The sequence below is a fragment of the Hemiscyllium ocellatum genome, chromosome 20, assembly GCF_020745735.1.
Source record: "Hemiscyllium ocellatum isolate sHemOce1 chromosome 20, sHemOce1.pat.X.cur, whole genome shotgun sequence".
Taxonomy (NCBI): Eukaryota; Metazoa; Chordata; class Chondrichthyes; order Orectolobiformes; family Hemiscylliidae; genus Hemiscyllium; species Hemiscyllium ocellatum.
The window spans coordinates 11163878-11179038 of record NC_083420.1 but is presented as its reverse complement, the minus strand read 5'-3'; the positions used below and the strand labels follow the sequence as shown (position 1 = coordinate 11179038).

General features: G+C 42.5%; 1 protein-coding gene across 1 annotated transcript in view; it reads right to left on the bottom strand.

Moving 5' to 3' along the window:
• The window catches only part of grin2aa (glutamate receptor, ionotropic, N-methyl D-aspartate 2A, a), a 284779-nt gene that overhangs the window by 68831 nt on the left and 200787 nt on the right, over positions 1-15161 (bottom strand). Inside the window, exons 4-6 of the mRNA XM_060840947.1 lie at positions 12147-12352; positions 5534-5702; positions 5195-5348 (exon numbers count right to left, since the gene is read on the bottom strand). Coding sequence (XP_060696930.1) covers positions 5195-5348; positions 5534-5702; positions 12147-12352 — 529 coding nt within the window. The remainder of the gene's footprint in view (positions 1-5194; positions 5349-5533; positions 5703-12146; positions 12353-15161) is intronic.

Below are 15161 nucleotides of genomic sequence, written 5' to 3'. Positions count from 1 at the left end.
TTGGTCTCTATTTCCACCTATTGTTTATCGTTTACAAAACATTAACTCTGATTTCTCACCATAGATGTTGCCACACCTGCTGAGATTTTTCAGCAATTTCAGTTATTGTGCCAATCTGTCTTTATAATTGCATTAAAACAACGACATCGATTGTTTGACCATTGCAAGGCAGCTCATTGTGCAATGAAAATATGAGACCTTATGCACTAAGTTCATTTTATTGCCTCGATTAGTGGATTTTGGATAGAAAGTGCTCATCTTGGTTAGCATCATTTCCCCAAGTGACAAGGTGCCAGTATGGATTGTGGTCATTACCTCGTACTATCTCACTGAAGGAGAAAGGAAAAAAAATAAGCAAGATGTGTCCTGACTGTGCATTTCAGTGTACAAAATGCTAAGAGACGCATGAGAGAAGTCTGAAAAGATGTCCACAATTTCCAGTTACTTTATAAATTGCAAAGCCCAAATGAAAAGACAACAAAAAATACTTTCATTTACGTATCACCACGTAAAGTGGCAAAATCATCTAGGTTCCTTCACAGGGGCATAATCAGACAAAAGTAAAGACTAAACTTAGAAGGCTAATAGTCAGAAGGGTGGGGAAAAATTTGTTTAGAAGGAAGATTTGATGGAGATCTTCAAATGATAGCAGTGAGGTGGAAAAGCCAAGACATTTAGGGAAGGAACTCCAGTATTGAGGCTAAAGTCAGCAGTCAAAGAAATGGAAGATGTATGAGATACCAACATCGGAGGAGGGCTGAGTTCTCAAAGAGTCATAAGGCTGGAGAGAATAGGATCGATTACATGAGGTGCAAGAATCTCATGCCCCCTTCAGACCAATCACTAAAAGATTGGTGGTGGGGGGAAGGGTCTGATACTGAGAACACCAGCCATCCCACAGATAATTAACAACCAATTGGCCATTTCTCAACTGGGTTAGTGACAACAAAACTGCAGATGCTGGAATCCAAAGTAGATGGGCAGGAGGCTGAAGAACACAGCAAGCCAGGCAGCGACAGGGGGTAGAGAAGTTGACGTTTTGGGTGTAACCATTCCACTCCCAAACATCCCAGATGTCCATCTATTTCGAACAACGCAGTTTTTCTCACTCTGTCATCCAGACAGCCCTTCACCACACCACCTTCATTACCGTTCCACTGCTCTAAACTCCACCTTCCCAATGCAATAAACACAGGGTCTCCTTTGTCCTCTTCTAGCACCCCACCAGTCTCCACATCTAATTCATTATCCTTAAACACTTCCACCAATTCCAACTAAACTCCATCACCAAAAACATTTTTCCCTCCCCACTACTCTCTGCCTTCCACAAGGACAGTTCCCTTCAACAGTCCTTGGTTTGCGCCACTGTCCCCACCGACCCACCCCCTCCAGAACCCCCATGTACCTTCCCCTGCAACTGGAAAAGATCTAAAACCTGCCAGTACACCATCCCCCTCACCTCCATCCAGGGCCCCAAACAGTCCCTCCAGGTGAGACAGAGGTTCACCTGCCCCTCCTCCATCCTAGTTTACTGCATCAGGTGCTCCCGATGTGGTCTTCCCTACATTCGGAGACCAAGCATAGACTTAGGGAACAGTTCACCGAGCATCGCAGCCAGGTCTACAGGCACCAACTGGACCTCGCCATCACTGCCCATTTTAATTTCCCCAACCACTCCCTTTCTGACATGACCATCCTCGGCCTCCTCCATTGCCAAAACAAACCACAGCATCTATTGGAGGAACAGCACCTTATCTTCTGCCTGGCACCCTCCAGCCCACAGGACTCAACAATGAGTTCTCCAATTTCAAATAACCTCCCTCCCCATCCACCAACTCCCTTCCCTGTCCCAGCCCCTCCCTTCCACTGCTCCCTGACACCAACCGGATTCATTCCTCCCATTGACCAACCAGATCATTTCCCCCTACTTATCCCCACTTCACCACCTTGCACCCTTTATCTGCAGCTCATCCCTCATCCCCCATGTCCTGAAGAAGGGTTACACCTGAAAGGTCAACTTCTCTACGTCCTGATGCTGCCTGGCTTGGGGGCACGATTTCCATGTCAGTGGAATTATCTAGATAGCCAGGGTACCCTACTTGAGAATTAATGTAACCCAATAGATACGATCATGGGGCACATTTGGGTGGGTTCATGTCTCCTTGGGGAGGGTGGGGTACCCATAGGGATGGGTTTCAGGTATCCCTTGGGATTGTTAATGGTAAAGAAGATTGTGTATAAAAGATGCAATAAATCCCTTGGAACTGTAAAGCTGTCAAAATAGCATGCAATTTATCAAGAAATGCCAAACTTGTCAGGAACTGTCAGGGACAATCAAGATGCATCAAACCTGTCACTTGCTGCAAAAATGTGTTTTTTTTCTCTTAATGTGGAAAAAATTGCAGTATAAAACTATAAACAACAGAACTTTGCTTTTCTCCTGTGTGCTTGAGAACTGGTAGATACTGGGTGAGTTGGCATGGTAGGTGAAGGCAAACAAATGGAACTGTGCGTTGGTATAAACTGAGACTAAGTTAGCTCAGGTAGTATGAAGGGCAATACAGGGATTGGTAGAAGGTTACAGGGTGGTATTGGGGTATGAGAGGCCATTGGAACGGGTAGGGAGGATTAAGTTACAGGGGTTGGCATAGATGGGGCATGGGTAACGTTTGGGCAGGGGAAACATGAAGGGTAAGGGCTAAGGAAATTTTTCTTATTTGCTTCTTTGGACACTACTGGCCCCTCAAGGTCGGCCTTCTACCCAGCTGAACTCAGCAATTCGCAGCCTCCTCCGCACTTCTCAGGTCTCCTAGTTTGGTTTGGATCACACTAATCCTCCTGATCCAAAAAAAAGGGGGTTTCAGGCAGCTGTTTTAAAGCTCAGAATCACAGGGCCAGGAATTCACCCCTTTCTTCTCATCCGACTTACGGAACTTCAATGATTGCCCCCCGGTGTGTGCCCCTTGGAGTGATGATGAGGACCACAACATGGAGAGAACCACAGTGGGTGAGAGTCAGCATGTTACTGAGGGCCAGGCAGAGGGAAGGAAGTGATTAAGCAGATTGACAGATTGTTCGTCCATTCGCTGTGTTACAAAGGTGAACGATTGAAAATGGTTGTCATAAACCGTGAAGAGATTTAGGGGCAAGGGATAAACAGAAATGATCAGATTTGGCCTTGTCTTTACATGACAGTAAAAGTGGAAGACAGAGCAAAAACAAAACCTAACAACGGGTCAGCAATTGAAGAAAAATCATAAATGTGATGAAAGGAAAATAACACTTTGCCTGCATGGCATGTTGCAGCCCTAGATATGCGGGACTGGTTGGAATAAAATTACATTTTACTACATTATAAGAAAGTTTTGCATCCTATTTAAATCATTTCTCCTCCTGTCCAAAGAACTACGATTTCCAAAGTACCTGAAAGTAAAACAGTTCCATAAACTTAAGGTATGGCCTACATTTCAGAAGACATTAAATCATCGAGTGATCTGAAATCACCTGACACTTCCCTCAGGTCAGCTATGATGGATAAGATGCAGAATTGGGAATGTAGTGTGCAACAAAATCACCCAGCCATGACTTAATAAAGAACAATCCAATGCTTTCTTGAACTGTGCCTGCTCTGTACAGTGACAAATATGGTGCGGTATCTGGGATACGTTTAACCATGAACTCTCAGCATGGAATTGTGAGAAGACCACATTCATTTGATTTATGACTCGTAACACCTTCGACTATAATTGCAAACTCCTTCTGTTCAGCATGCAAATAGTTTATCCACCCTTGTAAATTTGGTCTAGCAGTTTAGCAGCTTTGATATTTTTTATATCAAGTGCAATTTAGGGAGGAACACCACAGTCCTTGCTCCCTAGGCTAAAGGAAGGCCAGGGGTATGGTCAGTAATCCAACCATGATCCAGTAATTACTGTGCAGAAACTTAATACTTTAACTGCTTTAAGAAACGACCATTGCCCTTTCTCAGGAGGATATCCTGCCTCGGAGAGGATATCCTGTCATTCAGACAGACAGCAGCCCTGATGTCCATGCAGTTCCAAATAGGAGCACTAGCCATTGCTGGGATTACAGGTAATCCCATCATGCCTGGGAAGCCAGCATCAGGGGTCTGAGTGATGAGGGCGCAGGCTTGTGTCTTTTTCGTGTTATGAATTTCCTGTCACCGTGCAGGTTGTACGATGTTGTTTAGGCCCATGCTAGAAAGCTACAGCAACAGCATTCACATGCTAGAGATGTCCCCTACACCCCCTTCTTTCCTGTCCCAGTTGCTGGTGACGGAATCGAGTGTACCGCACAGAACCAGGTTATTAGGCCAACAGAGCTGGTCAGATGTGCTGGCTTATTTTTAAGTGCTCAAGTGTTTCTGACAGTTAAAAATAAACCAGCACTCAATCACCCGTGCCTTGGGTTAAATTAATCAAGGGGCAGTGCAGCAATAAGAAAATAGGGGTGGGTGTGAAGAGATGGAAAGGATTAAATTAAAATGAATTTGAAGGGGGAAATCACTTGAGCATTAATAGTCCAATGATATTAATTAAGGCAGATTGCTTACAGTGTGGAAACAAGCCCTTCGGCCCAACAAGTCCACACCGACCCGCCAAAGCTCTATCCCCCCAGACCCATTCCCCTACATTTACCCTTTCACCTACCACTACGGGCAATTTAGCATGGCCAATCCACCTAACCTGCACATTTTTGGATTGTGGGAGGAAACCGGAGCACCCGGAGGAAACCCACACAGACACGGGGAGAATGTGCAAACTCCACATAGAGAGTCACCTGAGGCAGGAACTGAACCCGGGTCTCTGGCGCTGTAAGGCAGCAGTGCTAACCACTGTGCCACCATGCCACCCATATGTTAGTGGTGTTCTATGTCTGAGAAAAAAAAGAGGTTGGTTAGTTCAGTCGGCTGGATAGCTGGTTTGCAACATCGCGTGATACGGGTTCAATTCTTTCACCGGCTGAGATTACCATGAAAGACTCTCTTCCTCAACCTCTCAGTTGCCTGAGGTGTGGTGATCCTCAGGTTAAACCACCACCAGCCATCTCTCTCTCTCTCTCTCTTTCTCTAATGAGAGAGCAGCCCTGTGGTTCAGTAGAACTATTGCAACTTTAGCTCTACCTATTGAGCAACCATAGATAAGGGAACTGGCAGCGCCACAAAAGCATCTACCTAAAAATGCAGAGGGGGAAACTGTGCCGTTGCTCCGAGATACCATGACACTGATTCCTGTTTCCACAAACGGTACCGAGAAGTCAACAACTTCGGATCTCTCTTCATTAATGGTCAGCGAACCGACAGCCATAGCTGCTCTTTGATACATCACCTGGAGGTAGTGTGGGCAGCAACAAAGAAAAGGAAAGGAAGAGAGTTAGGGTAAAATACACAGAGTTTTTCTTCATCTGTACCTAGGGGCTGTTGTATTGAGGGTTTTTTTTTGTCTTTACTAATGCATTCTAACCCTTAAGTTGCAAAACTTCTTGCGACTGTTTATTACCTAAAGTGACTTACATCACCAACCATTCCATTCCATACACCATTGATTTTTTTGCCATGCTTCCCATTTGACACCAGGTACAGATCATACGTGAATTTCACAGCCTTTGCAAGTTTCTTTAATATGTCGATGCAGAATCCTTTGCAGCATTTCTTCACATAGATCCCCTTGTCGGTGGAATTGCTGACAACAGAAGTAAATAAACAATGAGACAGGAGTAACAAATAAATACCCGAATATTTGACGCCACTGTCAAAAGCTATGTAGCTAAACAGACTTCAAGCTAATTACCCTGACCGGGAAATGAGTGCAACTATAGTCATGATCTGGATGCAGAAAACATCATCAAATTCTTCTGTCTGTTACTCAAGCAGAGGCATCAATAAGTTACAGCACACGTCATTTTTAAACTGGTGTTAAGGTGAACTTTACATAATAGTGCCAAGTGTTCAAATGATGATATTGAACATAGAAAATTCAAGAGTTCCACATTTGACTTGAAATCATAATTAAATCCTTCTGCACTTTGCAAAATGAAGATGTCGAAAATGCGACTGCTCATGTTATGATGTTTTTTTTTATTAGTAGTAAATTTTTAGATAAACAGTTCTTGTTTGAAATTTTTAATATTCTAAAATGTTCCAGATTTCAAGGGTTCAACCTTCACTCCCAGAAGTGGGTATGCTGGGACTGGCTCACAGATTCACATTTCAACAGTCGGAGGAAGGAAGACAGTCCCAAATCCGGTTGCTTCCAGCTTTAATGGAGGTGAAAGCTGGAGCAAGTGATAAAACCTTTGATTGAAAGTGTGCTCCAATGGGTTCCCTTGTCTTCATTTTGGCAATTATTTTATTTGTAACCACAGGCACCCAGGTGTCCCAGGCATTGGGAAATCCAACAGGCAAAAGGAGGTGAAAAGGGCTAATGGCATGACGTTGACAGCACTGTTTGTGGTCATGGGGAGCAGTAATATCTCTTCCAACCCCAAAAGACATTTTCAAACCAACCTATTCAGAGATGTTACAACATACTTCTGGAGCAGGTGGGACTTGAACCTGGATTTCCTGGCTCAGTGTTTGGGACACTACCATGAGCACCTGCCTTCATCTGCACAAACTTTATGCTACCACCGATGGCCTCCCCACTAGCAAACCTCAGCCAACCACCACTGGACATCCTTGAACACAACCTATTCCCACCATTTTAGTTTCCAGCCTCATTAAAGATAATTAAATGGTCATCTAATCTCCTTCCCACTAGAGAGAACCTTCGGAGACCTCTGAGGGCTTGAAACTCATTTACTCCATAGCTGTATTCCTCAGCCAGAATAACTACTTCACACTGGAATTCTCCAGAATCTCAGATAATCTTCTGCTCCCCCCAACACCAATATCTAAATGTAGCTTACCTAAGATTATTTGGAAACTAAAGCCTTTTGGTCTCCTTCCTATTGGAAGGATGTTGTGAAACTTGAAAGTGTTCAGATTAGATTTACAAGGAAGTTGCCAGAGTTGGAGGATATAAGCTATAGGGAGGGGCTGAATAGGCTGGGACTGTTTTCCCTGGAGCGTTGGACATTAAATGGCGGCATTATAGAGGTTGCTAAAATCCTGTGGGGCACGGATAGGGTAAATAGACAAGGTCTTTTCCCTGGGATGGGGGAGTCCAGAATTAGAGGTCATAGGTTTAGGGTGAGAGGGGAAAGATATAAAAGAGAGCTGAGGAGCAACGTTTTCACGCAGAGGGTGGTACGTTAATGGAATGTGCTGCTAGAGAAAGTGGTGGAGGCTGGTACAATTGCAACATTTAAAAGGCATCGGATGAGTATGTGAATAGGAAGGGTTTGGAGGGATTTGGGCAGGGTGCTGGCAGGTAGGACTAGATTGGGTTGGGATATCTGGTCAGCATGGACAAGTTGGACCAAAGGGTCTATTTCCGTGCTGTACGTCTCTGTAACTCTATGACTCTAAATGGCCTTGTTAACAACTAACAGGCCAGACCCATCATATAACTCTGCTGTAATTACATCAGATTCTGCAATCAATGCTCTCTTTCTGTACCATTAGTTATTGTGTCGGGACAAGAGTTTCCCACGGGGGCATTTCTGAGATGCACAATATTAATCACAGCCTTATAAATAGATTATATTTCACTCTTGAGAGCAATGCTTATAATAGGTTGCAACCTGGAGAGGATTTCACTGGATGGCAACTCGGAGGCTTCACCTGCTATTATGCCGAGTACTCATCCTGTAGCAAGGTTCTGATCTGCACTGTTCACGCTTCCTTCTTCTAATTCAATCCTGAGCTACTTTCTCTACTATTTTCAGTGGCGGGTCACTGTAATGTCCAGCTATTGTGTTGGTATAGTTACCAACAACTCCAACACTGCAGCAAGTTTAAGATCACACAACACCAGGTTATAGTCCAACAGGTTCATTTGGAAGCACTCGCTTTCGGAGTGCTGCTCCTTCATCAAGTGATTGTGGAGTATAAGATCATAAGACACAGAATTTATAGCAAAATAAACCTGTTGTACTATAACCTGGTGTTGTGTGATTTTTAACTTTGTGCATCCCAGTCCAACATTGAATCTCCAAATCATCTCAGGCCACCATAATAACAGACATCACATGATTTGAGTTGACCATATTTGAGAAGAAGAGTTGGTTGCCAAACAGAAAGCTGAATGGACAACTTAAAAAGAGACCTATAAAGACAGTGTTTAGTATCAGCAGCACGGTGGCTCACAGTGCCAGGGACCTGGGTTCAAATCCAGCCTTGGGTGACTGTCTGTGTGGAGTTTGCACATTCTCCCATGTCTATGTGGGTTTCATCCACAGTCCAAAGATGTGTAAGTTAAGTGTATTGGCCATGCTAAATTGCCCATAGTGTTCAGGGATGTGTAGGTTAGGGGCATTAGTTAGAGGAATGGGTTTGGGTGGGTACTCTTCGGAGGGTTGGAGTGGACTCTGTGTGGTCGAAGGGCCTGTTTCCACACTGTAAGGATTTTATGATAGCCTGGTCTGAAGTGTTGTTTTGTAAGAACATAAGATTTGGTTCTGTTCGCCGAGCTGGGAATTTGTGTTGCAGACGTTTCGTCCCCTGTCTAGGTGACATCCTCAGTGTTTGGGAGCCTCCTGTGAAGCGCTTCTGTGATCTTTCCTCCGGCATTTGTCCACCACGACAAACTTTGATAAGACTTGGACTCAGGAAAGAGGACACCAACTTTTCAAATGCAAGTTTGAAGGAGGATAAAAAGAAATGATCAGTTGGACATAGAAAGTAACGAATGATGATGTTCTGAGGAGATCGAATGAACAAAGTGAACATAATTGACAAAAGGCAGAGAATCTGGCTTCTCCAGAAGAAAATGGACTTTTAAGAGATGTTGGAAAGGGAACATTTCAAAGGGAATGCAGAAGACGAAGGACAAGACTATCAGTTCTGAACGGTTATTGGCAAATGGATAGAATGGTAGAGTGTTAAAAGATATGAAAATGATTTCACAAGTCCTCAGAGTGCCAATGGTGATATTGATGGAAACTGGGACTCTGATGTAATTTACAGAATCAGCTAGTTATAATTCAGCCTTTATTTTTAAACAAAAGGTTTTAAATGAGCCCTTTATTTAAATCCAACTGATCAGAGCAGTTGTTTTCATGAATATTTTATCTGATCTATAAAACCGTAAAATTTTTCATTCTCCTCACTTGTGCAAGTATGTCAACAGTCACAGAGTTTCATTGAGCTACATAGGATACCCAGGGTAGAAAATGGCTACAAGACCCAACTAATGCATGCCAACATTTCTGCTGAATAGAATGTTCCACCAACATTCCATATGTCACACTATTAGCAGACTCCCCTATTCTCTTCTTCATATGTTTAACAGCTTCCCAAAAAATATGTCTAAACTATTTGCCTCAATAACCCTCTGCAGCAGCAAGTTTTTATTCTTGCCAATCCCTCGGTAAGGTTTCTTCTGAATGCCTTAATTGGTTTCTTGGAGATTATTTTATATAGATGGCCTCTAGTCTTTTCTTTTCCTTAGGCTCTCTATCAAAGTCTTTCGTGATTTTAATGCATCTATTGGGTCTTCCGGCAGTATTTTCTTTGTCAGAAGAAAACAGTCCCAGAACATTAATTCTTTCCTAGTTGTTGTAACCTTGCAGCACAATCCTTGTAACTCTTTTTGCACTATCCTCAATGGCCTTATAATATGGTTACCAGAACTGTGCATGTATCATCTAACCAATATGGGTTTCCCATAATTTCTGTATTTTCAATTCCATTCTACAAGAAATAAACTCTGGTGTTTGGTTTGCTCTTTTTTGTTGCTTTTAGTAGTTTGTGTATTTGCACTTCAAAGTACCTGTGCACATCTAGCCCACTTAGATATGTAATGTTCAAGTAAATAATTAAAGTTAGCTCACAAATGAAAACCTATCTCACCAGCCTTACTTAGACCTAGAGGCTTTCCAAAGTTTAGAATGCATAATGCAGGCAAAGCAAATGTTTCCATGTTTGAACCGCTTGAGTTTTCCTGGATCAGACCACTAACCTGTTGCTTCAGGAATGTCACTCTCAATCAAGTAAGGGTGACCACTCTTACAGCCTGCCACAGTGAGGATTTAAAGGCTTATAATCAGCCTTTTGTCTCAGGTCACAAATGCATCTTCCACCAGTACCATCTGTAATGTGGGTCTCAAACCCCAGAGTCTCGTGCTCAGAGGTGGGGACATTACCCACAGTGCCTTAAGACCTAAACCTTGCTCAAGTACATTGATCTTGTTTGCATCCTCAAAATACCACTTACTCCAAGTTGAGATTTCAACCCCATAGAGTGCCTTTTCAAGGACAAACTTTTTATTACCCCTTTACTATTATCTTCCTCTGACCAGACTCTCAATGAAACCCTTATTCCTGCCTTTATGGCTTCCAGACTCAATTATTCCAAAGTTCTTCTGACTAGTTTCTATCCCCATAACCTTGCCTCATCTAAAACTTTGTTTCCTATATCCTGTCTACCCCACTAAGTCTTGCTTACCCATCAGCCCTGTAACCATTGACTTTTATTTTTACAACATGTTATATTTAAAATTCTTGATCTTGTATTTATAACTCTCCATGACTTTGCTCCCCTTGACCTTCTCCAGGAATTGTATGTATCATTGAAGAGCAAGAGTGGTGAGAATGTGGATCTTGCTTCTACAGAGTGGAGGCAACAAGCATAAATGAACTTAAGGAGAAGTTGTAGACTCGTAGAGTCATACAGCTGTACAGCACAGAAACAGACCCTTCAGTCCAACTCATCCATGCCGACCAGATATCCTAAATTAATCTAGTCCCATTTGACAGCACCTGACCCATATCCCTCTAAACCCTTCCTATTCATATAACCATCCATATGTCTTTTAAATGTTGTAATTGTACCAGCCTCCATCACTTCTTCTGGAAGCTCATTCCATACATGCACCACTCTCTATGTGAAAAAGTTGCCTCTTAGGTCCCTTTTAAATCTTTTTCCCTTCTCACTCTTAAACTATGCCCTCTAGTTCTGGACACCCCTCCCCCTGAGGAAAAGACCTTGTCTATTTACCCTATCCATGTCCTTCACAATTTTATAAACCTCTATAAGGTCATGCCTCAGCCTCTGACGCTCCAGGGAAAATAACCCCAGCCTATTCAGCCTCTTCTTGTAGCTCAAACCCTCCAACCCTGGCAACATCTTTATAAATTTTTTCTGAACCCTTTCAAGTTTCACAATATTCTTCCTATGGCAGGGAGACTAGAATTTACTAGAATTGACTATTCCAATGGTGGCCTAATCAACATCTGTACAGCCGCAGCATGACCTCCCAACTCCTATACTCAATTGACCAACTAATAAATGCAAATATACCAAATGCCTTCTTTCACTATCCTGTCTGTTGTTTCATATGAAGGAGCAAAAGGAGCAGATGGACAAGTGAATAATGTTATAGTAAGGAAGATGTGGGGAAGTTAGCGTGCACCATAACTACCAGCATTGACCTAGGCAAAAGTGAGGACTGCAGATGCTGGAGATCAGAGTCCAGATTAGAGTGGTGCTGGAAAAGCACAGCATGTCAGGCAACATCGAGGAGCTAGAAAATTGCCGTTTCGGGCAAAAGCCCTTCATCAGAAAATCAGCATAGACCTGTTGAGCTAAATGGCCGAATAGTAGTTTTAATGCTGGTAAAATCCTATATACTATTCAGCAACTGTAATATATTATTGACAGATGACAATGAAATAATTAAAGAACAGCCCTTCAACAAAGTCGAAAGTAAAATAACCTGCAGGTTCTGCAAATCTAAAACAAATACAGATAATTGTAGAAGTGCACTGCAGCTTCTGTGGACAAATAATGGAATGTATATTTGGGGCTGCAACTTTTAAAACAGAAAAAATGAAATTAGTTTGATTTGACGGCTACAAACCTTTGTTTGGTTTAGCTCTGTTTCCTTAAACACTTAGGCGGCGTTGTCAAACATGCCGATTATGGAAGATTCTGTAAAGCATACCACTCTAACTGACTGGGGCTCCGTTTATGATAATGAAATAACCAACAGGAGAAATGAAAATGACCTCGGACTTTACTCACACAGCTTTGATATTTTTCCTGCATGGCACGTTGCTTCTCGCACAGGTTCCAGTCAACTTATCCACGTCCTCCACAATGACAAACGGGGTTTCCTCCAAAGTGACGATAGTTAGGTGGCTGTCATCTACCTCACTGTCTGCAAAGGAATTAAATCTTGGCCACACTGGATATTTTAGTGCTAGACTTTGGTTTTCCCACTTTCCAACCTGCAACATGAAAATACAAAGTCATTTACAAGTGAATTAAAGTTTACCAGAATTTTTTTTTTATTCTTTAATGAGATGTGGGTATTGGTGGCCAAGATATATGCAACTGTTAGCAACAATTAAATGCATTTGTGCAGAGCCTTGAATGCGGTAAATCATCCAAGGCTCTTTGCAGATTTGCCACCAAGCTACATAAAAAGACAAAGGTGATTGCCAAAGGTTGATCTGAGAGGTAAATTGTATAGGGTTTATCTTAAAAAAGGCAAAAGACGAAGCGAGGTGGTTAAGTTTTAGACATGGAACTTCTGAACGTAAGGCTTTGGCAGCTGGGATGGAAACCAGAAAATGCAGAATAGGCCAGAATGGGAGGATTGCAGAGAACCTTTGGCTTTACTGTTAGAGATCACTGAAATAGGAAAACACAAGGCCATGGAGAATGCCAGCGTGGAATGCATCCTTCTTCAGTGCCGTGTAAACTTCATGATCCAATGGGAATTGCCAAAGCTAGGTTACAATTCTAAGCGAGACATTAATTTATGGATGTAGGTTTGCTCGCTGAGCTGGAAGATTCATTTCCAGACGTTTCGTTACCCTACTAGGTAACATCTTCAGTGGGCCTCAAGCCGAAGCAATGCTGAAAATTCCTGCTTTCTATTTATATGTTTGGGTTTCTTTGGGTTGGTGATGTCATTTCCTGTGGTGCCATTTCCATTTCTACAGGAGATGACATCACCAACCCAAAGAAACCGAAACATATAAATAGGAAGCAGGAATTTTCAGCATTGCTTCACCTGAGGCCCATTGAAGATGTTACCTAGTATGGTAATGAAACGTCTGGAAATGAACCTTCCAGCTCAGTGAGCAAACCTACATCCAAAACCTCAACCTGAGCTACAAATTTTCTCAAAATTCACATTAATTTATGACATAATCTGGTTAGAGGGTCAGCAACTTTTTTGTTTAAAGTAGATAATGTAGGCATGTGGAAATTCAAACTAAAATAATAAAGCTACAGAATTCTCCGGTTTTGAACAAACAAAATAATACGAAGTTAAGAATGTGAAATAATCTACTGTATGTCTATGGCTATATGCATGACACCAAAATTGGTACAGTTGCAGATAGTGAGGAGGATTATCAAAGGATACAGCGGGATTTGGGTAGAGAAGCAGCAGATGGAGTTTAATCCAGACAAATGCGAAGTGATGTATTTTAGAAGATCAAATTCAGGCATAAATTATACACTAAATGGCAGACGCCTTAGTAGCATTGACATGCAGAGGGATCTGGGTGGACAAGGTCACAGATCCTGGAAACTGGCAACACAGGTGGATATGGTGGTCAAGAAGGCATACAGCATGCTTGCTTTCACCGGCAGGGGCACTGAATTTCAAAGTTGGCAGATTATGTTAGAGCTGCACAAAACTTTAATTTGGCTAAATTTGGAATTTTGCATGCACTTCTGGTCACTTCACTACCAGAAAAACATGGATGCTTTAGAGAGGGTGCAGAGAAAGTTTCCCAGGATATTCCCTGGTCTGGAGGATTTTGGTTTTAAGGCAAGGCTGAAAAGTTAGATAATCCTGGATTCTTTTCTCTGGAAAGGTAGAGGCTGAGGGGAAACTTGATAGAGGTCTACAAAATTATAAGAGGCATAAATAGAGTGGATAATTAGAGGCTTTTTTCCAGGGTGATAAAGTCATCGACAATAAGGTATAGGTTCAAGGTGAGAGGGGAAATTTTAGGGGAGAAGTGTTGGGAATATTTTTCACCCAGAGGATGGTGGGTGCCTGGAAAGCACTGTCAGTGGAGGTAGTGAAAAGTTTAAAGCATATCTTGAAAGACAGATGAATGAGAGTCGAACAGAATGGGCCTGGGTGTGTTGCTCTTTGGAGGGTCGGTGTGGACTTGTTGGGCCAAAGGGCCTATTTCCACGCTGTAGGTAACCTAATCTAATCATAGGGATAGAAACTGCACATAGACAATCAGTTGTAGGTCTAAATATGGATTAGGAATCGGTACAGGCTTAGTGGGCTGAATGGTCTGTTCCAGGGCTATATTGTGTATTTTTTTATTGTATTTTATAACCTATTGATTAATAACTAGAATCAATATGAGGCCAGTATGGGTTGAAATGCAAATTGTAGTCAAATGCTCCAAGATCCCATCGAATCACAAATGTTATCAAGCTAGATCCCATCGTTATATCAGCAACGCATCCATACATTACATAGAGCATAGAACAGTACTGCACAGTACAGGCCATTTGGCCCTTGATGTTGTGCCAACCTTTTATCCTACTCTAAGATCAAACTAACCCATATACCCTTCATTTTACTATAATCCTTTTGCCTATCCAAGAGTTGCTTAAATGTCCCTAATGTATCTGACTCAACTACCACCGCTGACATTCTACACACCCCTGACTCTCGGTGTAAACAACCTACCTCTGACATCTCCTTAAACCTTCTTCCAATCACCTTAAAATTATGACCCCTCGTGATAGCCATTTCTGCCCTGGGAAAATGTCTCTGGCTATCCACTCTACCTATGCCTCTTATCATCTTGTACACTACTTGTCAAATCATCTCTCACCCTTCTTCACTCCTTTGAGAAAAGCTCTATCTCCCTCAACCCTTCTTCATAAGACATGCCCTCCAGTCCAGGCAGCATCCTGGTAAATTTCCTCTGCACCCTCTCTAAAGACTTCCACATACTTCCTATAATGAGGTGACCAGAATTGAACATAACATTTCAAATGTGGTCTAATCAGGGGTCTGTAGAGCTGCAGCATAACCTCACAGCTCTT